Below are 19271 nucleotides of genomic sequence, written 5' to 3' on the forward strand. Positions count from 1 at the left end.
GACAGCAGTTACCTAAGGGTGTTATTGGCTAAAGTCTATGACGTCACTCTACGATGACGTCACGACCTTAAATTTTGGCTGGAATGACTGGTTTTGCATCTATTATACTTACAGTGTTTTTCGCCGATTTATTTTGGATATATTTAGAGGCGAAGATGCCAATTATGTGACAGTGATAGAGCTGTGTGCAGAGAAAGTGGAGGGAGATGTGAGGTATGGCGAGCGATGGCATGAGGGAGGCAAGGAGGGGCCGGGGCGGGGTGAGGAGCGCAGTGTGTGATGAGACGCTTGTGGTGAGACACCCTGAGCCTCGCTGAACTCTCCTTCACTCCTGCTGAATCAACTCGCCAGCCAACATGAACAAGCACTTGCTTCTATTAGGCATACTTATCCTTCTCTACTCTCCCGTACACGCCAAAAACCTCTTGGATGAGATCAAATCGAGGCCGAATTTGTCCGAGGTAGGTAGCACTGTTTGTTCCAGGTAGGCTGGCTTCCCCGCCCACAGGATGCTCCAGGTAGGCTGGCTTCCACGCTCATGTAGGATGCTCCAGGTGTCCTGGAACCCACGCTCACAGGATGCTCCGGGTAGGCTGGGCAAAACGTTTACTGGATGCTCCAGGTAAGCAGGGTTCCACGCTCATATAGGATGCTCTAGGTGTCCTGGAATCCATGCTCACTGGATGCTCCAGGAAGGCTGGGCCACACGCTCATATAGGATGCTCCAGGTGTCCTGGAATCCACGCTCACAGGATGCTCCAGGAAGGCTGAGCCACACGCTCACAGGAAGCTCCAGGTAGACGGGTGTCCCTCGATCCAGGTATCCTGGAATCCACGCTCACAGGATGCTCCAGGAAGGCTGAGCCACACGCTCACAGGATGCTCCAGGTAGACGGGTGTCCCACGCTCCAGGTATCCTGGAATCCACGCTCACAGGATGCTCCAGGAAGGCTGAGCCACACGCTCACAGGATGCTCCGGGTAATTGGAATGCAAGTTGTTGCTGGATAAGAAGAGACTAAGGCGTATATTTTGAGGCTTCTGGTAATAATAGATTTCTAAAACTATGAGAATTCCAGGAGAAATTTGTCGTACAGCATTCCTCTTCTTTCCTTTTATATTGGAAAGTTATTTATCGTTACATAACTTGTTTTTTCCCCCCAACAGTCGCCCAGAAGCTCTTCCTGGACTCTTAAGTGTCAGATTGGGTTGCAACTTTAACACTTCCTAACAAATTTGACTAAGTACTTTGCATATTGTATTTTTTTTTTTAAATCCTGTACTTCAAAAGTAGAACACAATCACCTGGTCATTCACAGACATCTTTCTCGCAATGGAGCGTTGGTAACTTGTCATTCTCATATCTCTTTTAATTAGTGCATGTGTATACATGTGATACATGTATACATATACTATTGTATACATTGTGATTTAGTTCTTTTTGTGCACACTGAATTTTTAGTATATATACTGCCGAAAACAGTACATCTTCCATGGAATTTTTCTGCTCCTCTGCCTCTAGATAAATACTTTTTAAGTGCATATTCCCTCGACCAATAGGGGCCTTCTTCCTCCTCCTCTTTTTCGCATTCACTGATATTTCTTGGGAATATTGTATTGGTGATCTTGCCCGTTAATTTAGTCTTTACAATTGCTAAAATGTGAGTACTCCAGTACTCTACTATCTCCAGTACTTTGCTTAGAGCTCGTATACTGTGCTGACACTCCATTAGTATGGGTAGTCAGTGGTGATGGCGGGGAGGGTGTAAGTGGGGGAGTAGTAGTGGACTGGATGCCTGTGGGATGACAATGGTGAGATTTGGTAGTGACGTGCCAAAGGGAATGAGGGAGGGGATATAGATGACGATTGATGGATGGATGGACGGGAAACTTATGCCGCTGTGGTGGAATGATATTTTTTGTGTAAAATTGTATTTACTATTTGTACCTGCAGAATCGAGCTATTAGCTCTTGGATCCCGCCTTTCTAACCAATCTATGTTTTCTCTGTATATTTCTCTCTAACACACACACACACACACACACACACACACACACACACACACACACACACACACACACACGCACGCGCACACACGCGCGCACACACGCGCGCACACACACACACACACACACACACACACACACACACACACACACACAGATATTAGATAGATATTAGAAAGAACTTTTTTAGTGTCAGAGTGGTTGACAAATGGAATGCATTAGGAAGTGATGTGGTGGAGGCTGACTCCATACACAGTTTCAAGTGTAGATATGATAGAGCCCAATAGGCTCAGGAACCTGTACACCTGTTGATTGACAGTTGAGAGGCGGGACCAAAGAGCCAGAGCTCAACCCCCGCAAGCACAACTAGGTGAGTACACAGGAGCCGGTGGCCGAGCGGACAGCACGCTTGACACGTGATCCTGTGGTCTCGGGTTCAATCCCGGGCGCCGGCGAGAAACGATGGGCAGAGTTTCTTTCACCCTATGCCCCTGTTATCTAGCAGTAAATAGGTACCTGTGAGTTAGTCAGCTGTCACGGGCAGCTTTCTGGGGTGTGCGTGTGTGTGTGGTGTGAAAAAGTAAGTGGTAGAAACAGTTGATTGACAGTTGAGAGGCGGGCCGAAAAAGCAGAGCTCAACCCCCGCAAGCACAACAAGGTGAATACACACACACATCCCCAGGAAGCAGTCTGTTGCAGCTGTCTAACTCCCAGGTACCTATTTTCTGCTAGGTAAACAGGGGCATCAGGGTGAAAGAAACTGCCTATTTGTTTCTGCCTCGGTCGGGAATCGAACCCGGGCCCTTAGGACTACGACCCCAGAGTGCTGTCCACTCAGCAGCTAAGATTATGATTATTGTGTATGTGTAAAGATGTTAACTTTATTTTCCAAGGGTCGGACTAACATTAACTGGGATTTCCACATTCAACTGTGACGGCGGCGCAAATAGCGGGGTTCAATGGCAACAGAGCACAACTGGCCTTTGGCAACCCCCAATATACCTAGGACAATATCTTACACAAATAGGCCACCCCCAGCAACACGGTGGCAGCAGATAATACACATTGCAAAAAGAAACCCAGACCTCCATTATCCTTGACAACCGTCCGATCCAATATGCAGAGGTAGGCAGAATACTGGGGCTCATGATCAATAGAACAGGGATAAAAATTCACGTATGGGACCGACTAAACAAACCCAAAGCAGCCAAAGAAGCCTCAGTACGAACATTCAGGTACACCTATATAAGGCTCTAGTTCGGCCGCATCTAGAGTATCCTCCAGTACCACTACACACCTTAAAGAAAACTAACACGCAGAAATTGCAAGCAATGCAAAATAAGGCACTAAGGAGAGCAGCAAAACACCGTCCACCATATGATCAGACAATCCAGGAGCTCCATGAACTGAACATACAGCCACTAAACATCAGACTACAGCACCAAGCCATCAGGGTTTGGAACATCATCGCAATGTTAGAGGACCCAATGTTAGATAGATTACTCCAAGATGAGACGCCCCGCTCCCTCAACTGGTGGCCCAAGAGCCTTGACTTATTAGATGAAAACCCAGCCCTACAGTACATAATTCCCAGATGATATACTGGCCAGTAATCCCTCCCCCCAATACTTGAAAAAACTGCGTATATATATATATATAATGTGTATGTGTATGTGTGAATATATTTGTATGTATGTATATATGTATGTGTATATATGTATGTGTGTGTATATGCGAATATGTATACGTACACATATATATATCAATAAACAATAATAAAATAAATAGCCTTAAACAGAACAACATATGTGGAAGCATCGTAGTGTGTATATATGAATGCTACACAGTATTCATCTATAGACATTCATATATGGTGAAACACATGTGAAGAACCTCTCACACACCCACAGCTCCCTGACAAGAGAGAGCCAGCTTAGCTCAGCTGCCAACACCTACACATCGTGTCAGCAAGGCGGACAGTTTACCTGCTTTTATAACTCACTGTATTTCCCACTTCTAAATTTCCCTTCACCTATGCCTCTCCGTACTCTCTACTCCAAAAAAGTAGACAAAACAAAACAGAAGCTGAACAAGACTTTTTCTCGTATAGTATATGAGAAAGCCCGAAACGCTGCGCGTACTAGTGGCTGTACAAGAATATATATATATATATATATATATATATATATATATATATATATATATATATATATATATATATATATATATATATATAATATATATATATATATATATATAATATATATATATATATATATATATATATATATATATATATATATATATATATATATATATATATATATATATTATATATATATATATATATATTATATATATATATATATATATATATATATATATATATATATATATATATATATATATATATATATATATATATATATATATATATATAACATTTCAAGATAGACGTGTGGCAAATCCTGCCTCATGCTATGGAAGCGTCATTAGTAGTTAATACTTTAATTAAATCCCACTGAACGAAATTTTTGTTCCTTGGGTAGTGTTATATCCTGATTGCTTTTGCGTAAAGGTATAGAAAATGGTTATTATTCCTCTTAGACTTTGCTTTTTGTGACTAGGAAATTCATATTTTGAAATTGTCCTTTTTCCAGTGAGAAAACATGCGAATTTGCGTCTTTCCGTTCACGTAAATTTAGAGAAAATGACACATAAATAAAAATTAACACATTCATATTAAAGTTAAGCAAAAATTACCAGGAAAGGTCTGGAAGTGGTGATTTATGATTAACTGTAAATTACTTACATGAATCAGCCCCAAATGTAGTTTCCCTTCCTTTTCTTGTTTTTTCTTCTGTTTTCTTGGTAGCGGCGTTTCAAGTCCAGTATGTGATGATGGAGGGGCTCACCTTGCTCCTGTATTCACCTAGTTGTGTTTGCGGGCGATGAGCTCTGCTCTTTCGGCCCCGCCTCTCAACTGTCAATCAACCGTTTTTAACTACTACATTTTTTCCACACACACACCCCAGGAAGCAGCCCGTGACAGTTGACTAACTCCCAGGCACCTATTTACTGCTAGGTAACAGGGGCATAGGGTGAAAGAAACTCTGCCCATTGTTTCTCGCCGGCGCCAAGGATCGAACCCGGGACCATAGGATCACATGCCCAGCGTGCTGTCCGCTCGGCCGGCCGGCCCATATGCGTGGGCCTCCCTCCTGTGAGTTCGCTCCAGTGCTCTCCTTGAATTTATCAACATGGGCATCAGGGACATTTGAGGGACATCCTGCAACCCACTGTGCCGTACTCTTCACAAGGGCTTCAAACAGCTCCACCTAGTTTTTTGCCTTGTGATTACATACGAAGCCCCAAACCACTGCGACAAAGCTCTTCCAGGTCACTTTCTCCTTCCTAGTGAGCTTCTTAGGGAATTTCTTGGACTCCAGGATCTTCTTTAACTGTGGTCTGACGGAGTCTGTGGCTTTGACCTTTGCTTGAGACAGCTTAAGGAGGAAGTCTTGGAGGTACCCTAAGGCCGCCAACTCCTTATTTAGAGCTGCGACAAATTGTTTCATAAGGTTCAATTTGATATGCAGTTGAGGTATCAACACTTTTTGGGGACCTCAGCAGTGGCCACCACTTGATGTTCTGTGTGGCCAGTCCCGCTTGTGGTATCTTAGCTGTCTGTAAGGAAAGTGTAGCAGGGGGAACATGGGGCGGGTGGACGACAGGAGGACATGAGGTGTTGGCGAGTGTGAGGTATGCATGAGGCAGAGAGTGAGGGGCACTAAAGGTGAAAGAGAGAGCAATATAAGCCGGTAAGAGCTGGCACATCATGGCGTACCTGGTGTGCCAGCACATGCCTCCCATCACTCCGGGCTGACACTGACCATAGTGGGCCTCCCATCACTGGGGTCAGGAAAGGAAGGGTTTAATGTACGCTCTTAACACTGAGGGTGTGGGGGGGGGGGGACTCCCGGGGTGTGGAGCCTGAGATAGGGAAGAATATTAGTATGAAAGAATAGGGTGATACTTACCTAGTTGTGCTTGCGGGGGTTGAGCTTCGGTTCTTTGGTCCCGCCTCTCAACTGTCAATTAACTGGTGTACAGGTTCCTGAGCCTATTGGGCTCTTATCATATCTACACTTGAAACTGTATATCGAGCCACCTCCACCACATCACTGCTGCCTAATACATTCCATCTGTTAACTACTCTGACACTGAATCAATGCTTTGTCTTTGGCTCATTTGGTACTCAGTTACCACCTGTGTCTCCCAGAGTGTATTCCGGCAATGCTAAATAGTTTGTCTTTGTCCACCCTGTCAATTCATCCGAGAATTTTCTAGGTGGGGAGTGGGTGGGGGGGTTTGCTTGAGCGGGCGCTGGTGGAGGAAGAACTTTAAGCAGTATTACCAAAGGCACGACATAAACCTCACAACAAAGCAAGGCTGCGACATCAGTTACAGCTGCAAATGACACATTCTGTCAGAGTTTGTCAGAGCCGTTAAATAATCGTATCTTACCCGCAAAGATATCAAACAAGAATCAAGAGTAGCTAATTAACCGGCGAAAACGTGGGTAAGCAGTTAGGAGGAGAGGGTTTAAGGAGGATGTTGGCAGCAGTGTACGATCAATACCAGTGGGGAGGGCGCGTGGTTGGGAACGACTCCTGCCGCAGGAACCTGGAACGCCCGCCCACCCCTGGAACACCGCCAACTGACCTCCCTCCCTCCCCCAGGTTGCTTCTGTCCTCTGGTGCCGGCTCTCCCGGTGTTCGCTGATCTAGTTTCCCTTGTGAGGGGTTGTTCATTCATTCACTAAACATGACTACAAAACATGCCTTGTTTATTTCGTAGTTAGAGTTGAAGTCGAGTTTCATCTCCGAGGATTTTGTTCTCCATTAAGAACATTTTATGCGGTCATAGACAGTCAGGAATTTCGTTCTTTCGCAAGCTCTAGTTCAGAGATGGCGGAGACTTCCCAGTGTAGATGGAAAACGTACTTTCTTTACATTACAGAAAGACGTCGTTAAGATTTGTTATAAAGTAGATATAACGAAAATATATGAATTACATTTTCATCATCTGATGATATACGCCTGACAGCTCACTTTTTTTAAAACTATGAGAAAAACCCAGTGTGAAAAAGAGAACACAAACGAAATATTTTTACCGGTAGAGTGGGTTGGTCTTCAGCAAGTAGACCAAACGTCAGCCAGGCCCGCTCTAGGGGTGAGAATAACAATGCGGAAAGTGGGTCAGGCTTGCGTGTGTCAGACTATCCCGTGTAGTAAGGTTAAATGGCCTACTGTGTGTAGCTCAGCCTTTTTCTAGCGATTTGTCACTATTTCCCTATCGTATCTACTTTTAGAATTTTGTCACTATTTCCCTATCGTATCTACTTTTAGAATTTTGTCACTATTTCACTATCGTATCTACTTTTAGAATTATGAATGTAGTTTGGTTCTTGAACCTGATCCTTTAGTTCATTTCATTTGCCCACTGCACTACGCTAAAAGAAAACGCTCTAATATCTAAGTCTCAAGCTTCCATACTTGCCCTCGTATTATACTGGTATTCACTGTGAACAACCCCTTTGTTTCTACTCTGTCAATCCCATATGTATTATGTATGTCTCTCCTCTCCTCGCGTCGTCAGGTTTCACACCTTCAGTCCCTCTTCATATCCCATCCCTCGCAATTCTGGGACGAGCCTCCTTGCAAACTTCTGAACCTTTTCGAGTTTCCTTATGTCTTTTTAGATGAGGGGCTCCACGATGTGGCGCCATATTCTAAAACTGGTCTGATGTAGGCGGTGTACAGCGATCTAAATGCTTCATTGTTTGAGGTTCCTGAATGCTCAGTGCATGGTTATAAAATATTACAAATCCACCATGCACAGTGAATATAAGATGAAAGAATAATGAAAGAAATAATCCATAAATGAGTGAAAAGCACAATCCCTAACCAAAACATAGACATCATATATTATAAAACAAAAAAGACCACTGACCCCATTAAAATAGCCTGAAGAAAACTGAAAACCCTTTACAGCAGTCGAACGTAGTATATATGTTCCCCTGCCCCCACGAAGGGTGTAGCCTTCAATTTAAGTACATAGGTACGACGTCGACCAAGCTGACGAGGCGTTTGACCTGTCATCTTTAACCCGGTGCCCCTAAAAATCACATGAGACAAGCCCACGACATCATCCTCCTAACAAGAGAAACGTTGAATAAAAAGACCTGCATATTAGACAAAACCCAAGATGTAAGATTACAAATTCTTGAAGCCCTTCACATAAATGTCGAACCAAACATAAATACTCAAATAACGGAACTATTCACTCTACCCACCATGAGAGTGAGAGCAAGGGTTCGAACCTACATACGAGAGCATCCCAGACGCTGCCTTAATCGACTGAGCTACGACATGGTAAAAAGAATTGCAACCAGAAGTTCTACTGGAACGTGAAGAAGCCAACGATGACGTCACTGCCCAAAGTGCCATGCCCACTATGGTCACCTTGAGGTTACCTTGAGGTGCTTCCGGGGCTTAGCGTCCCCGCGGCCCGGTCGTCGACCAGGCCTCCTGGTTGCCGGACTGATCAACCAGGCTGTTGGACGCGGCTGCTCGCAGCCTGACGTATGAGTCACAGCCTGGTTGATCAGGTATCCTTTGGAGGTGCTTATGGTCATCTGAGTTCTAATCACCTGACTGATCTTTGTATGTTTAGTTTATTGACTTTACATCTTACCTTTACTCCTTTCACCTTTCTCCTCAACTATTTGTATGTACCTAGCCTCCCAGTAGTATAAATCCGATGATCTCTCCCGTCTCACACCCACAGGAGGCATCTCCCGTCACGCAGGGTGCAGTCGCACCTCCACAGATCTCCAGTATCATCTATTGATACTGGTAATGGCTCAAAAGGGCCACCACTTACGGGCTATTCATGCCCGTGCCACCTTTTAGGTGGTTTAATCTTTATCAATCAATCTTGATCAGTCACACACCTGGTCCGGGAGACATCTCCCGTCACGCAGGGTGCAGTTGCACCTCCACAGATCTCCAGTATCAGCTCTTGATACTGGTAATGGCTCAAAAGGGCCACCACTTACGGGCTATTCATGCCCGTGCCACCTTTTCGATGGTTTAATCGTCATCTTGGACACATTCATGGGAGACATCACCCGTCACGCAGAGTGCACTTGCACCTCCAGATCTCCAGTATCAGCTCTTGATACTGGTGATGGCTCGAAAGGGCCACCACTTACGAGCTATTCATGCCCGTGCCATCTTTTGGGTGGCTTCATCTTCATCTTCTTCATCTGTTTAAAACACGGGAGACATCTCCCGTCACGCTGGGTGCAGACGCACCTCCACAGATCTCCAGTATCATCTATTGATACTGGTGATGGCTCAAAAGGGCCACCACTTACCAATTCATGCCCGTGCCACCTATTGGGTGGCTTCATCTTCATCTTAACACATTCACAAGGGAGACATCTCCCATCATGCAGGGTGCATTCGCACCTCCACAGATCTCCAGTATCAGCTCTTGATACTGGTAATGGCTTAAAATGGCCACCACTTACGGGCTATTCATGCCCGTGCCACCTTTTGGGTGGCTTAATCTTCATCATCATCACCGTCTCACACAGCCCCGCTCCTGTGCCAGGTAAGTTCACTACGGGCTCACCATAGCCCGTGCTACTTGAAACTTTTTGTTCCCACTTGCTGAATCTAAAACAACAGCAACAACAACCTGTCTTCTCTGTTACGGGCTCACTATAGCCCGTGCTACATGGACATTTTGTTTTGAGTAGTTAAATATATATATATATATATAATCACGTGTTTATTTTCGTGATATACACACACACACACACACATATATATATATATATATATATATATATATATATATATATATATATATATATATATATATATATATATATATATATATATATTATTAAATATGACCGAAAAAGTAAGATTAATAATTCTAACACGAATTTTCTCAATCTTTCGTACATTACGCTTCACTGTTGGAGAGCGTAATGCCACATCATCCTTCCCACCTCACTCAAATGTAGATATAATATCAGAGAGACGTAAGTTCTAATCAGTTGTGTATTTGTGAAGTCTTTGAAAATGTAATAAGTTTTACGAAACGCGCCCGTGTCGCGTCAGACTAGAAATAAAAATGAATTTTGGAGAAGTGATTTTTGATTTACCTCCAACAGTGAAGCGTAATGTACGAAAGATTGAGAAAATTCGTGTTAGAATTATTAATCTTACTTTTTCGGTCATATTTAATAATATATGTCTACAGGAAAGACTGCTACCAAAATATACTAATATATATATATATATATATATATATATATATATATATATATATATATATATATATATATATATATATATATATATATATATATATATATATAATTTTTTTTTTTTTTTTTTTTTTTAAAGAAGAGTACCACCTCTAGCTGGAAGAAGGGGGACCCATAGCCTCGGAGGAAACCACGCATAACGCATTAGAGGGAATGTTTAGATCCCCTCCAATACAGTTTCTGTGTGCTTTTCTCCTACCACCCCCTTCCTTAAATATATATATATATATATATATATATATATATATATATATATATATATATATAATACACACTCTTTATTATACAAAGTAATACAGTTACATATACGATTGTTTACAAAAAATGAACATTAAGAGGACATAAGAGGAAGTTTGTTTCCTAGAGGCTGCAGATTTCTTCGAACTCCTCCGACGCCGGGCAGGAACCGAGGATGCAGCGGGCATTCCCCCTCTGGATCGCGACACTGAGGTGCTGAAAGAGAAAACTTGCCATTCTAGGATCTCTTGTAGTGTCAATGAGCCTGGAACAAAGATCCCTAAAAAACCTTCTTGCACTCTCTCCCCATGGGCCTAGGGTCTCGGATCCTATTGGAACGAAGTTGTACCGAGGATCTAATTCCGTGTACTTGGTTAACTTGTATCTTTCTCTGTGTGTCGCCGCGGCTCCTGCTGTGCCGGCAGAGAGGTTGATGTATATGGTTGCCAGGGTGGATACGCAAGTATAGTCCCATGTCAACTGTCTGCCACCCTTCCACGGGTGCAGTGTGATTCCGTCTGGTCGGCCGGCAAAGCTAACAAGAGTCACGGTTCAATAGATTGGGGGGGGGGGTTCTCTCTGCTGGACACTGGGCAGAGGCAAGGCTTCTCTTAATGATGCCATTGACTTCGTCGTGCCTAGAGTGCCAACTGCCAGATTTTCCACAGTGCAGGCCATGCAATCCATATTCGTCAGCATCTGCCTCGCCGCAAATACACCTATGGACAGTGTGGATAGGGGCAGCAAGGCGGAGAGCGAATGCAATACAGAGCTCCTGCGGATCAAGACGTGTGCCCGACGCAGACATAGGGACTGCCTAGAGGAAGTCCCCTGCATGGGGAGCCTGCACAGCTGAGAGGCGGGCATGATCACTGGGGGTTGTTGCTGCCTCCAGCAAAGCTGTGGCTTCTTTGTCTACAATGGGGCTGTCCCAGTTGTTTCTTGGCTTTCGGCATGATTGGTCTGAGTGCTGGGTCTGCCATGGCACCCCATTTTGTGTCACATTCCGTGTAGTGGGAGTCCTGTATCCCTGCTGAGTCACACAGGTTGTCAGGAAGAATTTTTTTAACTAGGTCATCTGATTATATATATATATATATATATATATATATATATATATATATATATATATATATATATATATATATATACACACACACACACACACACACACACACACACAAGAGTGTGTGCAAGTCTGTGCAAGTGTGTGCAAGCAAGAGTGTCCTGAAGGGCAAGAGCTACGAGGAGAGGTTGGAAGCATTAAACATGCCAAAACTAGAAGACAGAAGAAAAAGAGGTGATATGATCACTACATACAAAATAGTAACAGGAATTGATAAAATCGACAGGGAAGATTTCCTGAGACCTGGCACTTCAAGAACAAGAGGTCATAGATTTAAACTAGCTAAACACAGATGCCGAAGAAATATAAGAAAATTCACCTTCGCAAATAGAGTGGTAGACGGTTGGAACAAGTTAAGTGAGAAGCTGGTGGAGGCCAAGACCGTCAGTAGTTTCAAAGCGTTATATGACAAAGAGTGCTGGGAAGACGGGACACCACGAGCGTAGCTCTCATCCTGTAACTACACTTAGGTAATTACACTTAGGTAATTACACATTGGCAGAGGGGCGTGGTGGTTGTTTCCAGAGGCGCTGTGGTAGAGGTGGGGCCTGAGTGATCGCGTGGGGTGTTTACCCTTGCCTGGTAATACAGTATTCAGGTACTTAACCTGGATACAATATTCAGGTGTTAAACCGTGCAAGACCTGGGTCAAAATTTCCATGCTTAACAACGTGTCACCAGACGACCAACACAGTTGCCACTGAATTAAGTGAATTTATGTTAGTTTTTTTTAACTTTGGGAACTATTTTAGATTCAAACGTTAAAATGCATGTGCGTGTTAAAACTGCTTGAGGAGTGTCATTGACCAGGGAGGTATTGGAGTCGTTTAGATTGTCTCGATCCTCCTCTTGACCTAGGGGCAAATACTCGAGGATCTAGAAAGGAGGACCCTCTATCTAACAGCCAAACCACCTGTCACGAATGAAAGGCATTTTAAACAAGTAGAAAACTATTACCCGTTTAGTTACTGGTCATTCCTTACAGGGTTTAACGTGGTCAACTGAGCCACATGCATATATCCAGTCCCTTAACAAAGGTTGGTCTGGGAAATGATGAAATTCCTCACGTCTTCATAAAAATTGTGAAGGTGTGCTCTAGAAAATCTATTGGTGCTTGGTGAAGTGTGGGTCTGGTGCGCTGGGGGGTCAATGGTTAGTGTTCACTGATCAACCCATCTCAGACAATGCTTCTACATTCTCCAGCTCACCCAAAAGACACAGTCACTATTTGTTAATGTAGTATGCAATAAAATATAAATGGAAATTATTATATATTAAAATTGTGTGCATAGGTCTAGGTTAGGGTAATTCATTCATATTCATTCATTCATTCATAATTCATTCATTTATTTCATTTCTCAATTGTATTTGTAGTACATGAGTGAATCATCTAGAGAGGTGCGATTCGTACACAGGAAGAGAACTGAGCATTGTTTGATAAAATCATGAATGTAATCAATTAGGTCAGGCGTAAGGTGCTTGTCATTTATAAACAGGGTGTTCGGAGGCTGGACTAACGAGCATTTAGTCTTTGTTTATGAGGACTGGCTTAATGGGCGGCAGATTTGTGAAGCATTCGACCAGTATTATTCTTGAGTCATAGAATGTCACTTGACCTTGGCATGATATTACATGGTCACAGGAATATAGATGTAGCTAGCTAACAGGAGTTAGAGGAGTCGAGCTGTAGTTGATGGGGGTCGGTCAGCAACCCGTCCTCATCAATAAAGGCCAAATGCTCTTAAACCCAACCGCCAAACCCTCTGTTTATGACTGGAAAAACGGTTCACACACGACTCACAGCTGATGACGTATGAACATTTCTCGAGCGTCTGTTCGAGAGGTTGGCGACATCTGTTCGAATCCCAACTGACCACTTCGCTGGCGACCCCTGTTCGAATTCCAACTCTGTAAATGCTTTATCCGCGTATTTCTAATACAAATAATCGCCAACAGACCGTAAACAGCTAACCTACGTCAACACATACATTGAATATTAATTCAGAATAATGCTAATGTTTATATGAGAATAAACCTATTTTTAATACATATTACATTAAAATTGACGAATGCGTCCTAGGGTATCGGCTGCCGCTTTAACGAGCCTGGCCTGAGGGCGGGTTGGGGTCAGAGGAGTCGAGCTGACGTTGGTCTGAGTAAAATAAGGAGGAGACCATCAGGTGAGACCGGTGTGAGTGTTGTTGCTCTGCTGCCTCAGTGGAAGACACATCTTGGCCTGGGGAAAGGAATGATATTCAGAGTCATGCTCCACCAAGGATGATGTTTGATGCTCCCAGATATCTCTCATAATGCTAAGCATTTTCCACTGTGAAGCTGAAAGTGTTTTTCTCAGTTCAGCGTTTAACACGCTCATACAAACACTAACAAACTCATAATAATAATCATCACTATCTTCATTATCATCATATCTAATGGCTATGCAGGCGATGAGTCACAATAACGTGGCTGAAGAATGTTGACTAGACCACACACTAGAAGGTGAAGGGTCGACGATGTTTCGGTCCGTCCTGGACCATTCTCAAGTCGATTTCACAATCGACTTTCTCAAGTCGACAGTCGACATTCTCAGGTCGATTGTGAAATCGACTTGAGAATGGTCCAGGACCGACCGAAACATCGTCGTCCCTTCACCTTCTAGTGTGTGGTCTGGTCAACATCTAATGGCTAGGCTCAACTGTGAATTTGAAGACGAGACATTTACAAACCGAGTGAGTTTTGATTTGATGACATCGCCACCGACCTTGACCGGGGCACAAGAAGCTCCCAGCTGCATAATTCATGGGGAGAGTCTTGGCTTCACGCTCGGAACATCATCATAGGAAAGTTTGAGTAGCTGTTGTTTAAAGCTGGAAAAGCATTGGTCGCCAGCCAGAGCCCTCGGCCACTTGCAGTATGATTGACTTTGTTCATTTATTATGCACCCTATACCAACCCCGTGGGAAGTAGTGGAAAAGGTTACAAAGGCACATAATGGGCTCAGCAACTGAACCCCAAAATTAAGTTAATTAAGCAAGTAACAATCTTTTTATAGCTAGTTACACAATTTAATATATATGTATATTATATATATATATATATGTCGTACCTAGTAGCCAGAACGCACTTCTCAGCCTACAATGCAAGGCCTGATTTACCTAATAAGCCAAGTTTTCATGAATTAATTGTTTTTCGGCAACCTAACCTACCTAACCTAACCTAACTTTTTACGCTACCTAACCTAACCTAACCTATAAAGATAGGTTAGGTTAGGTTAGGTAGGGTTGGTTAGGTTCGGTCATATATCTACGTTAATTTTTAACTCTAATAAAAAAAATTGACCTCATACACAATGAAATGGGTAGCTTTATCATTTCATAAGAAAAAAATTAGAGAAAATATATTAATTCAGGAAAACTTGGCTTATTAGGCAAATCGGGCCTTGAATAGTAGGCCGAGAAGTGCGTTCTGGCTACTAGGTACGACATATATATATATATATATATATATATATATATATATATATATATATATATATATATATATATATATATATATATATATATATATATCCTGGGGACCATTCAGGCTTGTTCGCATATATATATATGCGAACAAGCCTGAATGGTCCCCAGGACAATATGCAACTGAAAACTCACACCCCAGAAGTGACTCGAACCCATACTCCCAGAAGCAACGCAACTGGTATGTACAAGACGCCTTAATCCACTTGACCATCACGACCGGACATAATGAGGTGATAGCCGAGGCTATTTGAACCACCCCACCGCCGGCACTCGGATAGTAATCTTGGGCATAGCATTTTACCAAATCACCTCATTCTTTGGGGCACACGTGAGGAACACAAATGCGAACAAGCCTGAATGGTCCCCAGGACAATATGCAACTGAATGAGGTGATTTGGTAAAATGCTATGCCCAAGATTACTATCCGAGTGCCGGCGGTGGGGTGGTTCAAATAGCCTCGGCTATCACCTCATTATGTCCGGTCGTGATGGTCAAGTGGATTAAGGCGTCTTGTACATACCAGTTGCGTTGCTTCTGGGAGTATGGGTTCGAGTCACTTCTGGGGTGTGAGTTTTCAGTTATATATATATATATATATATATATATATATATATATATATATATATATATATATATATATATATATATATATATATATATATATATATATATATATCTGGTTTAGGGCTTCTATCCCTCTAACTAGTGTTCTTGCATCAGGGTTTAGTTGGAAGAGGAGTTCTGCAAAAGTTATGTTCGTTTTCAAGGTGAAGAAAAAGAAGTAAATAACTATAGAATGTATTACACTTGTTATAAAATTGCACAACGTTTCGAACCTACATGGTTCATTCTCAAGTGATAAGAAAATACGTTGTTGTTGTTTAAGATTTAGCTACTGGAAACAAAAAGTTTCAAGTAGCACGGGCTATGGTGAGCCCGCAGTGGATTTACCTGGCACAGGAGCCCGTAATACATTTACATTTACATTGTATTTTTGGGGAGTGGGGGTGACTGGGGCTGGGGGCTTACATGTGGGGGTGACTGGGACTGGGGGCTCACATGTGGGGGTGACTGAGGCTGGGGGCTCACATGTGGGGGTGACTGGGGCTGGGGGCTCACATGTGGGGGTGACTGGGGCTTGGGGCTCACATGTGGGGGTGACTGGGGCTGGGGGCTCACATGTGGGGGTGACTGGGGCTGGGGGCTCACATGTGGGGGTGACTGGGGCTTGGGGCTCACATGTGGGGGTGACTGGGGCTGGGGGCTCACATGTGGGGGTGACTGGGGCTGGGGGCTCACATGTGGGGGTGACTGGGGCTGGGGGCTCACATGTGGGGGTGACTAGGGCTGGGGGCTCACATGTGGGGGTGACTGGGGCTGGGGGCTCACATGTGGGGGTGACTGGGGCTGGGGGCTCACATGTGGGGGTGACTAGGGCTGGGGGCTCACATGTGGGGGTGACTGGGGCTGGGGGCTCACATGTGGGGGTGACTGGGGCTGGGGGCTCACATGTGGGGGTGACTGGGGCTGGGGGCTCACATGTGGGGGTGACTGGGGCTGGGGGCTCACATGTGGGGGTGACTGGGGCTGGGGGCTCACATGTTGGGGTGACTGGGGCTGGGGGCTCACATGTGGGGGTGACTGAGGCTGGGGGCTCACATGTGGGGGTGACTGGGGCTTGGGGCTCACATGTGGGGGTGACTGGGGCTGGGGGCTCACATGTGGGGGTGACTGAGGCTGGGGGCTCACATGTGGGGGTGACTGGGGGCTCACATGTGGGGGTGACTGGGGGCTCACATGTGGGGGTGACTGGGGGCTCACATGTGGGGGTGACTGGGGGCTCACATGTGGGGGTGACTGGGGGCTCACATGTGGGGGTGACTGGGGCTGGGGGCTTGATGCCATAAACTGGTGGCGTGCTTGGAGGCCATATAGCTGCTGGAGCTCGTTGGGAAGAACCATTATTTTGTAGCCAGCTGAGCTGGTGCGTGCGTGCGTGCGAGCGTGCATGTGTTGGTAGTGTTGTTTATGCCGGTTTTTCATGAGGGTTTGTGGATGTTTTGGGTGTGTTTGTGTGTTTTTTGTATGTTTTGCGTGGGTTTGTGTGTGAGTCTGTGAATGTGTTGGGTGGGTTTGTGTTTGTTGGGTGTTGCCCTCAAGCCATGTAAGTAGAGTGCCGTCTACCCCCTTCCTATAATTATGTGTTTACTTTGTCGATGTTATGTTTGGGGAGTAAGAGAAACACTTGTCTACAGCCTGGCATGGCTTTATTTACAAACAGGCCGATGACGTCACCGGTATAGCTTACTTGTCTTACTATAGCTTACTTACCGAGGCTATTAACCTAACCTCGGTAGTGCTTGATGCTTTAAAATATCTTCAATCCTAACATTCCTCCCCCTTTAAAATAAATTCTACCCGCTACAAGTTGAGTCTATCAAGCGGTCGTATGATCCTGCCTGATGTTCTCAACTGCAGCTCGAGACCCGTTATTTCTGGGGAACCTTCATCTGGATCACTTACCATAGTCCCAGTTTAGCTTTATCCACATTCTCCCCCTGTCGACCCTTGTTCTGCACCCCTGTCACCTGCAGGTATTATTGCCCCTTCACTATTAGTGTAGTGAAATTAAGGTCCTGGTAGTACAGTCGGGTTCATACTCCACTCACAATCGAGAAATCCGGGTTCTAATCCCGGGCGGGACAGAAATGGTTGGTCGTATTTCCTATCACCTAATACCGTTGTTCACCTAGATTTAAGTATTAAGTCAGCTGGTTAAGGGTTGCATCCTGGGCGGGGTCAGTAATTCAACCTTGGGGGAACACCTCGATATAAGCTTAATGTGTATGAAACACAGCCCGTCCTCCAAACAAAGATCCAAAGTACATTCCATGTACCCGCCAGACCCATTGTTTATGAATGAAAAACGGTTTACTCACGACTCTCAACTGATGACGTCCGCAACCCGTCCTAGACTCTCAAGTCCATTACATTCAGCGGTCGACCCCACAGACGCATTCATAAATTTGTACATGCTGTTCATTCAAAACGGGAATTTTCTCATATATGTTAATATTATAATATATTAGCATATTGTACATATATATAGGCATAGGTTAGGTTAGGTGTCTAGGTTCCATTGGCGATTATTTGTATTTGTGGTACGTGGTTGAAGTATTTACAGCGTTGTGGTTCGAACAAAATTCGTCAGTGAAGCACTTGTTCCGGAAATGTTAGAACGAAATCAGTTGTGAGTCGTGTGTAAACCGTTTTTCATTCATAAAATGGGGGTTTGGCGAGTGCATGGAATCACTTTTGGGTCTTTGTTTGGAGGACGGGCTGTGTTGCCACATCCACACCCGTTGGGACTTCGAAACTCCCCGTGAACCTTGGCGTGAGTTGATCCGCATGTCTTTTCCAATTTATATTATTAACCACTTGGTCTGGACGGTAGAGCGACGGTCTCGTTTCATGCAGGTCGGCGTTCAATTCCCGACCGTCCAAGTGGTTCGACACCATTCCCCCCCCCCTCTCCCGTCCCATCCCAAGTCCTGATTCTGACCCCTTCCAAGTGCTCTATAGTCAGCCCGTCCTCCAAACAAAGATCCAAAAGTGATTCCATGCACCCGCCAAACCCCCTGTTTATGAATAAAAAACGGTTTACACACGACTCACAACTCATTTCGTTCGAACACTTCCGGAACAAATGCTTCACTGATCGAACCACAACGCTATAAATGCTTCACCCACGTACTACAAATACAAATAATCGCCAACAGAACCCAACCACCTAACCTAACCTAACCTATGCCTATATATGCACAATATGTTAATATATCAAAATATTAATTTATATTTGAGAAAATTCCTGTTTTGAATGAACAGCATGTTAAAATTTATGAATGCGTCTGTGGGGTCGACCGCTGGGTGTAATGGACTTGAGTCGAGGACGGGTTGCTATAGTTGTAA

The 19271-nt window shown here is 44.2% G+C and overlaps 1 protein-coding gene across 5 annotated transcripts in view; it reads left to right on the plus strand.

The window, feature by feature from the left end:
• Positions 1 to 261: 261 nt before the first annotated feature.
• The window catches only part of Fas1 (fasciclin 1), a 104196-nt gene continuing 85186 nt past the window's right edge, over positions 262 to 19271 (plus strand). For all 5 annotated transcript variants that reach the window (XM_045755064.2, XM_045755068.2, XM_069321269.1 and 2 more), the window contains exon 1: positions 262 to 461. In XM_045755064.2, the coding sequence (XP_045611020.1) occupies positions 357 to 461 (105 nt within the window). In that variant the 5' untranslated portion in view covers positions 262 to 356. The remainder of the gene's footprint in view (positions 462 to 19271) is intronic.

This window comes from Procambarus clarkii, chromosome 9 (genome assembly GCF_040958095.1).
Source record: "Procambarus clarkii isolate CNS0578487 chromosome 9, FALCON_Pclarkii_2.0, whole genome shotgun sequence".
Classification (NCBI taxonomy): domain Eukaryota; kingdom Metazoa; phylum Arthropoda; class Malacostraca; order Decapoda; family Cambaridae; genus Procambarus; species Procambarus clarkii.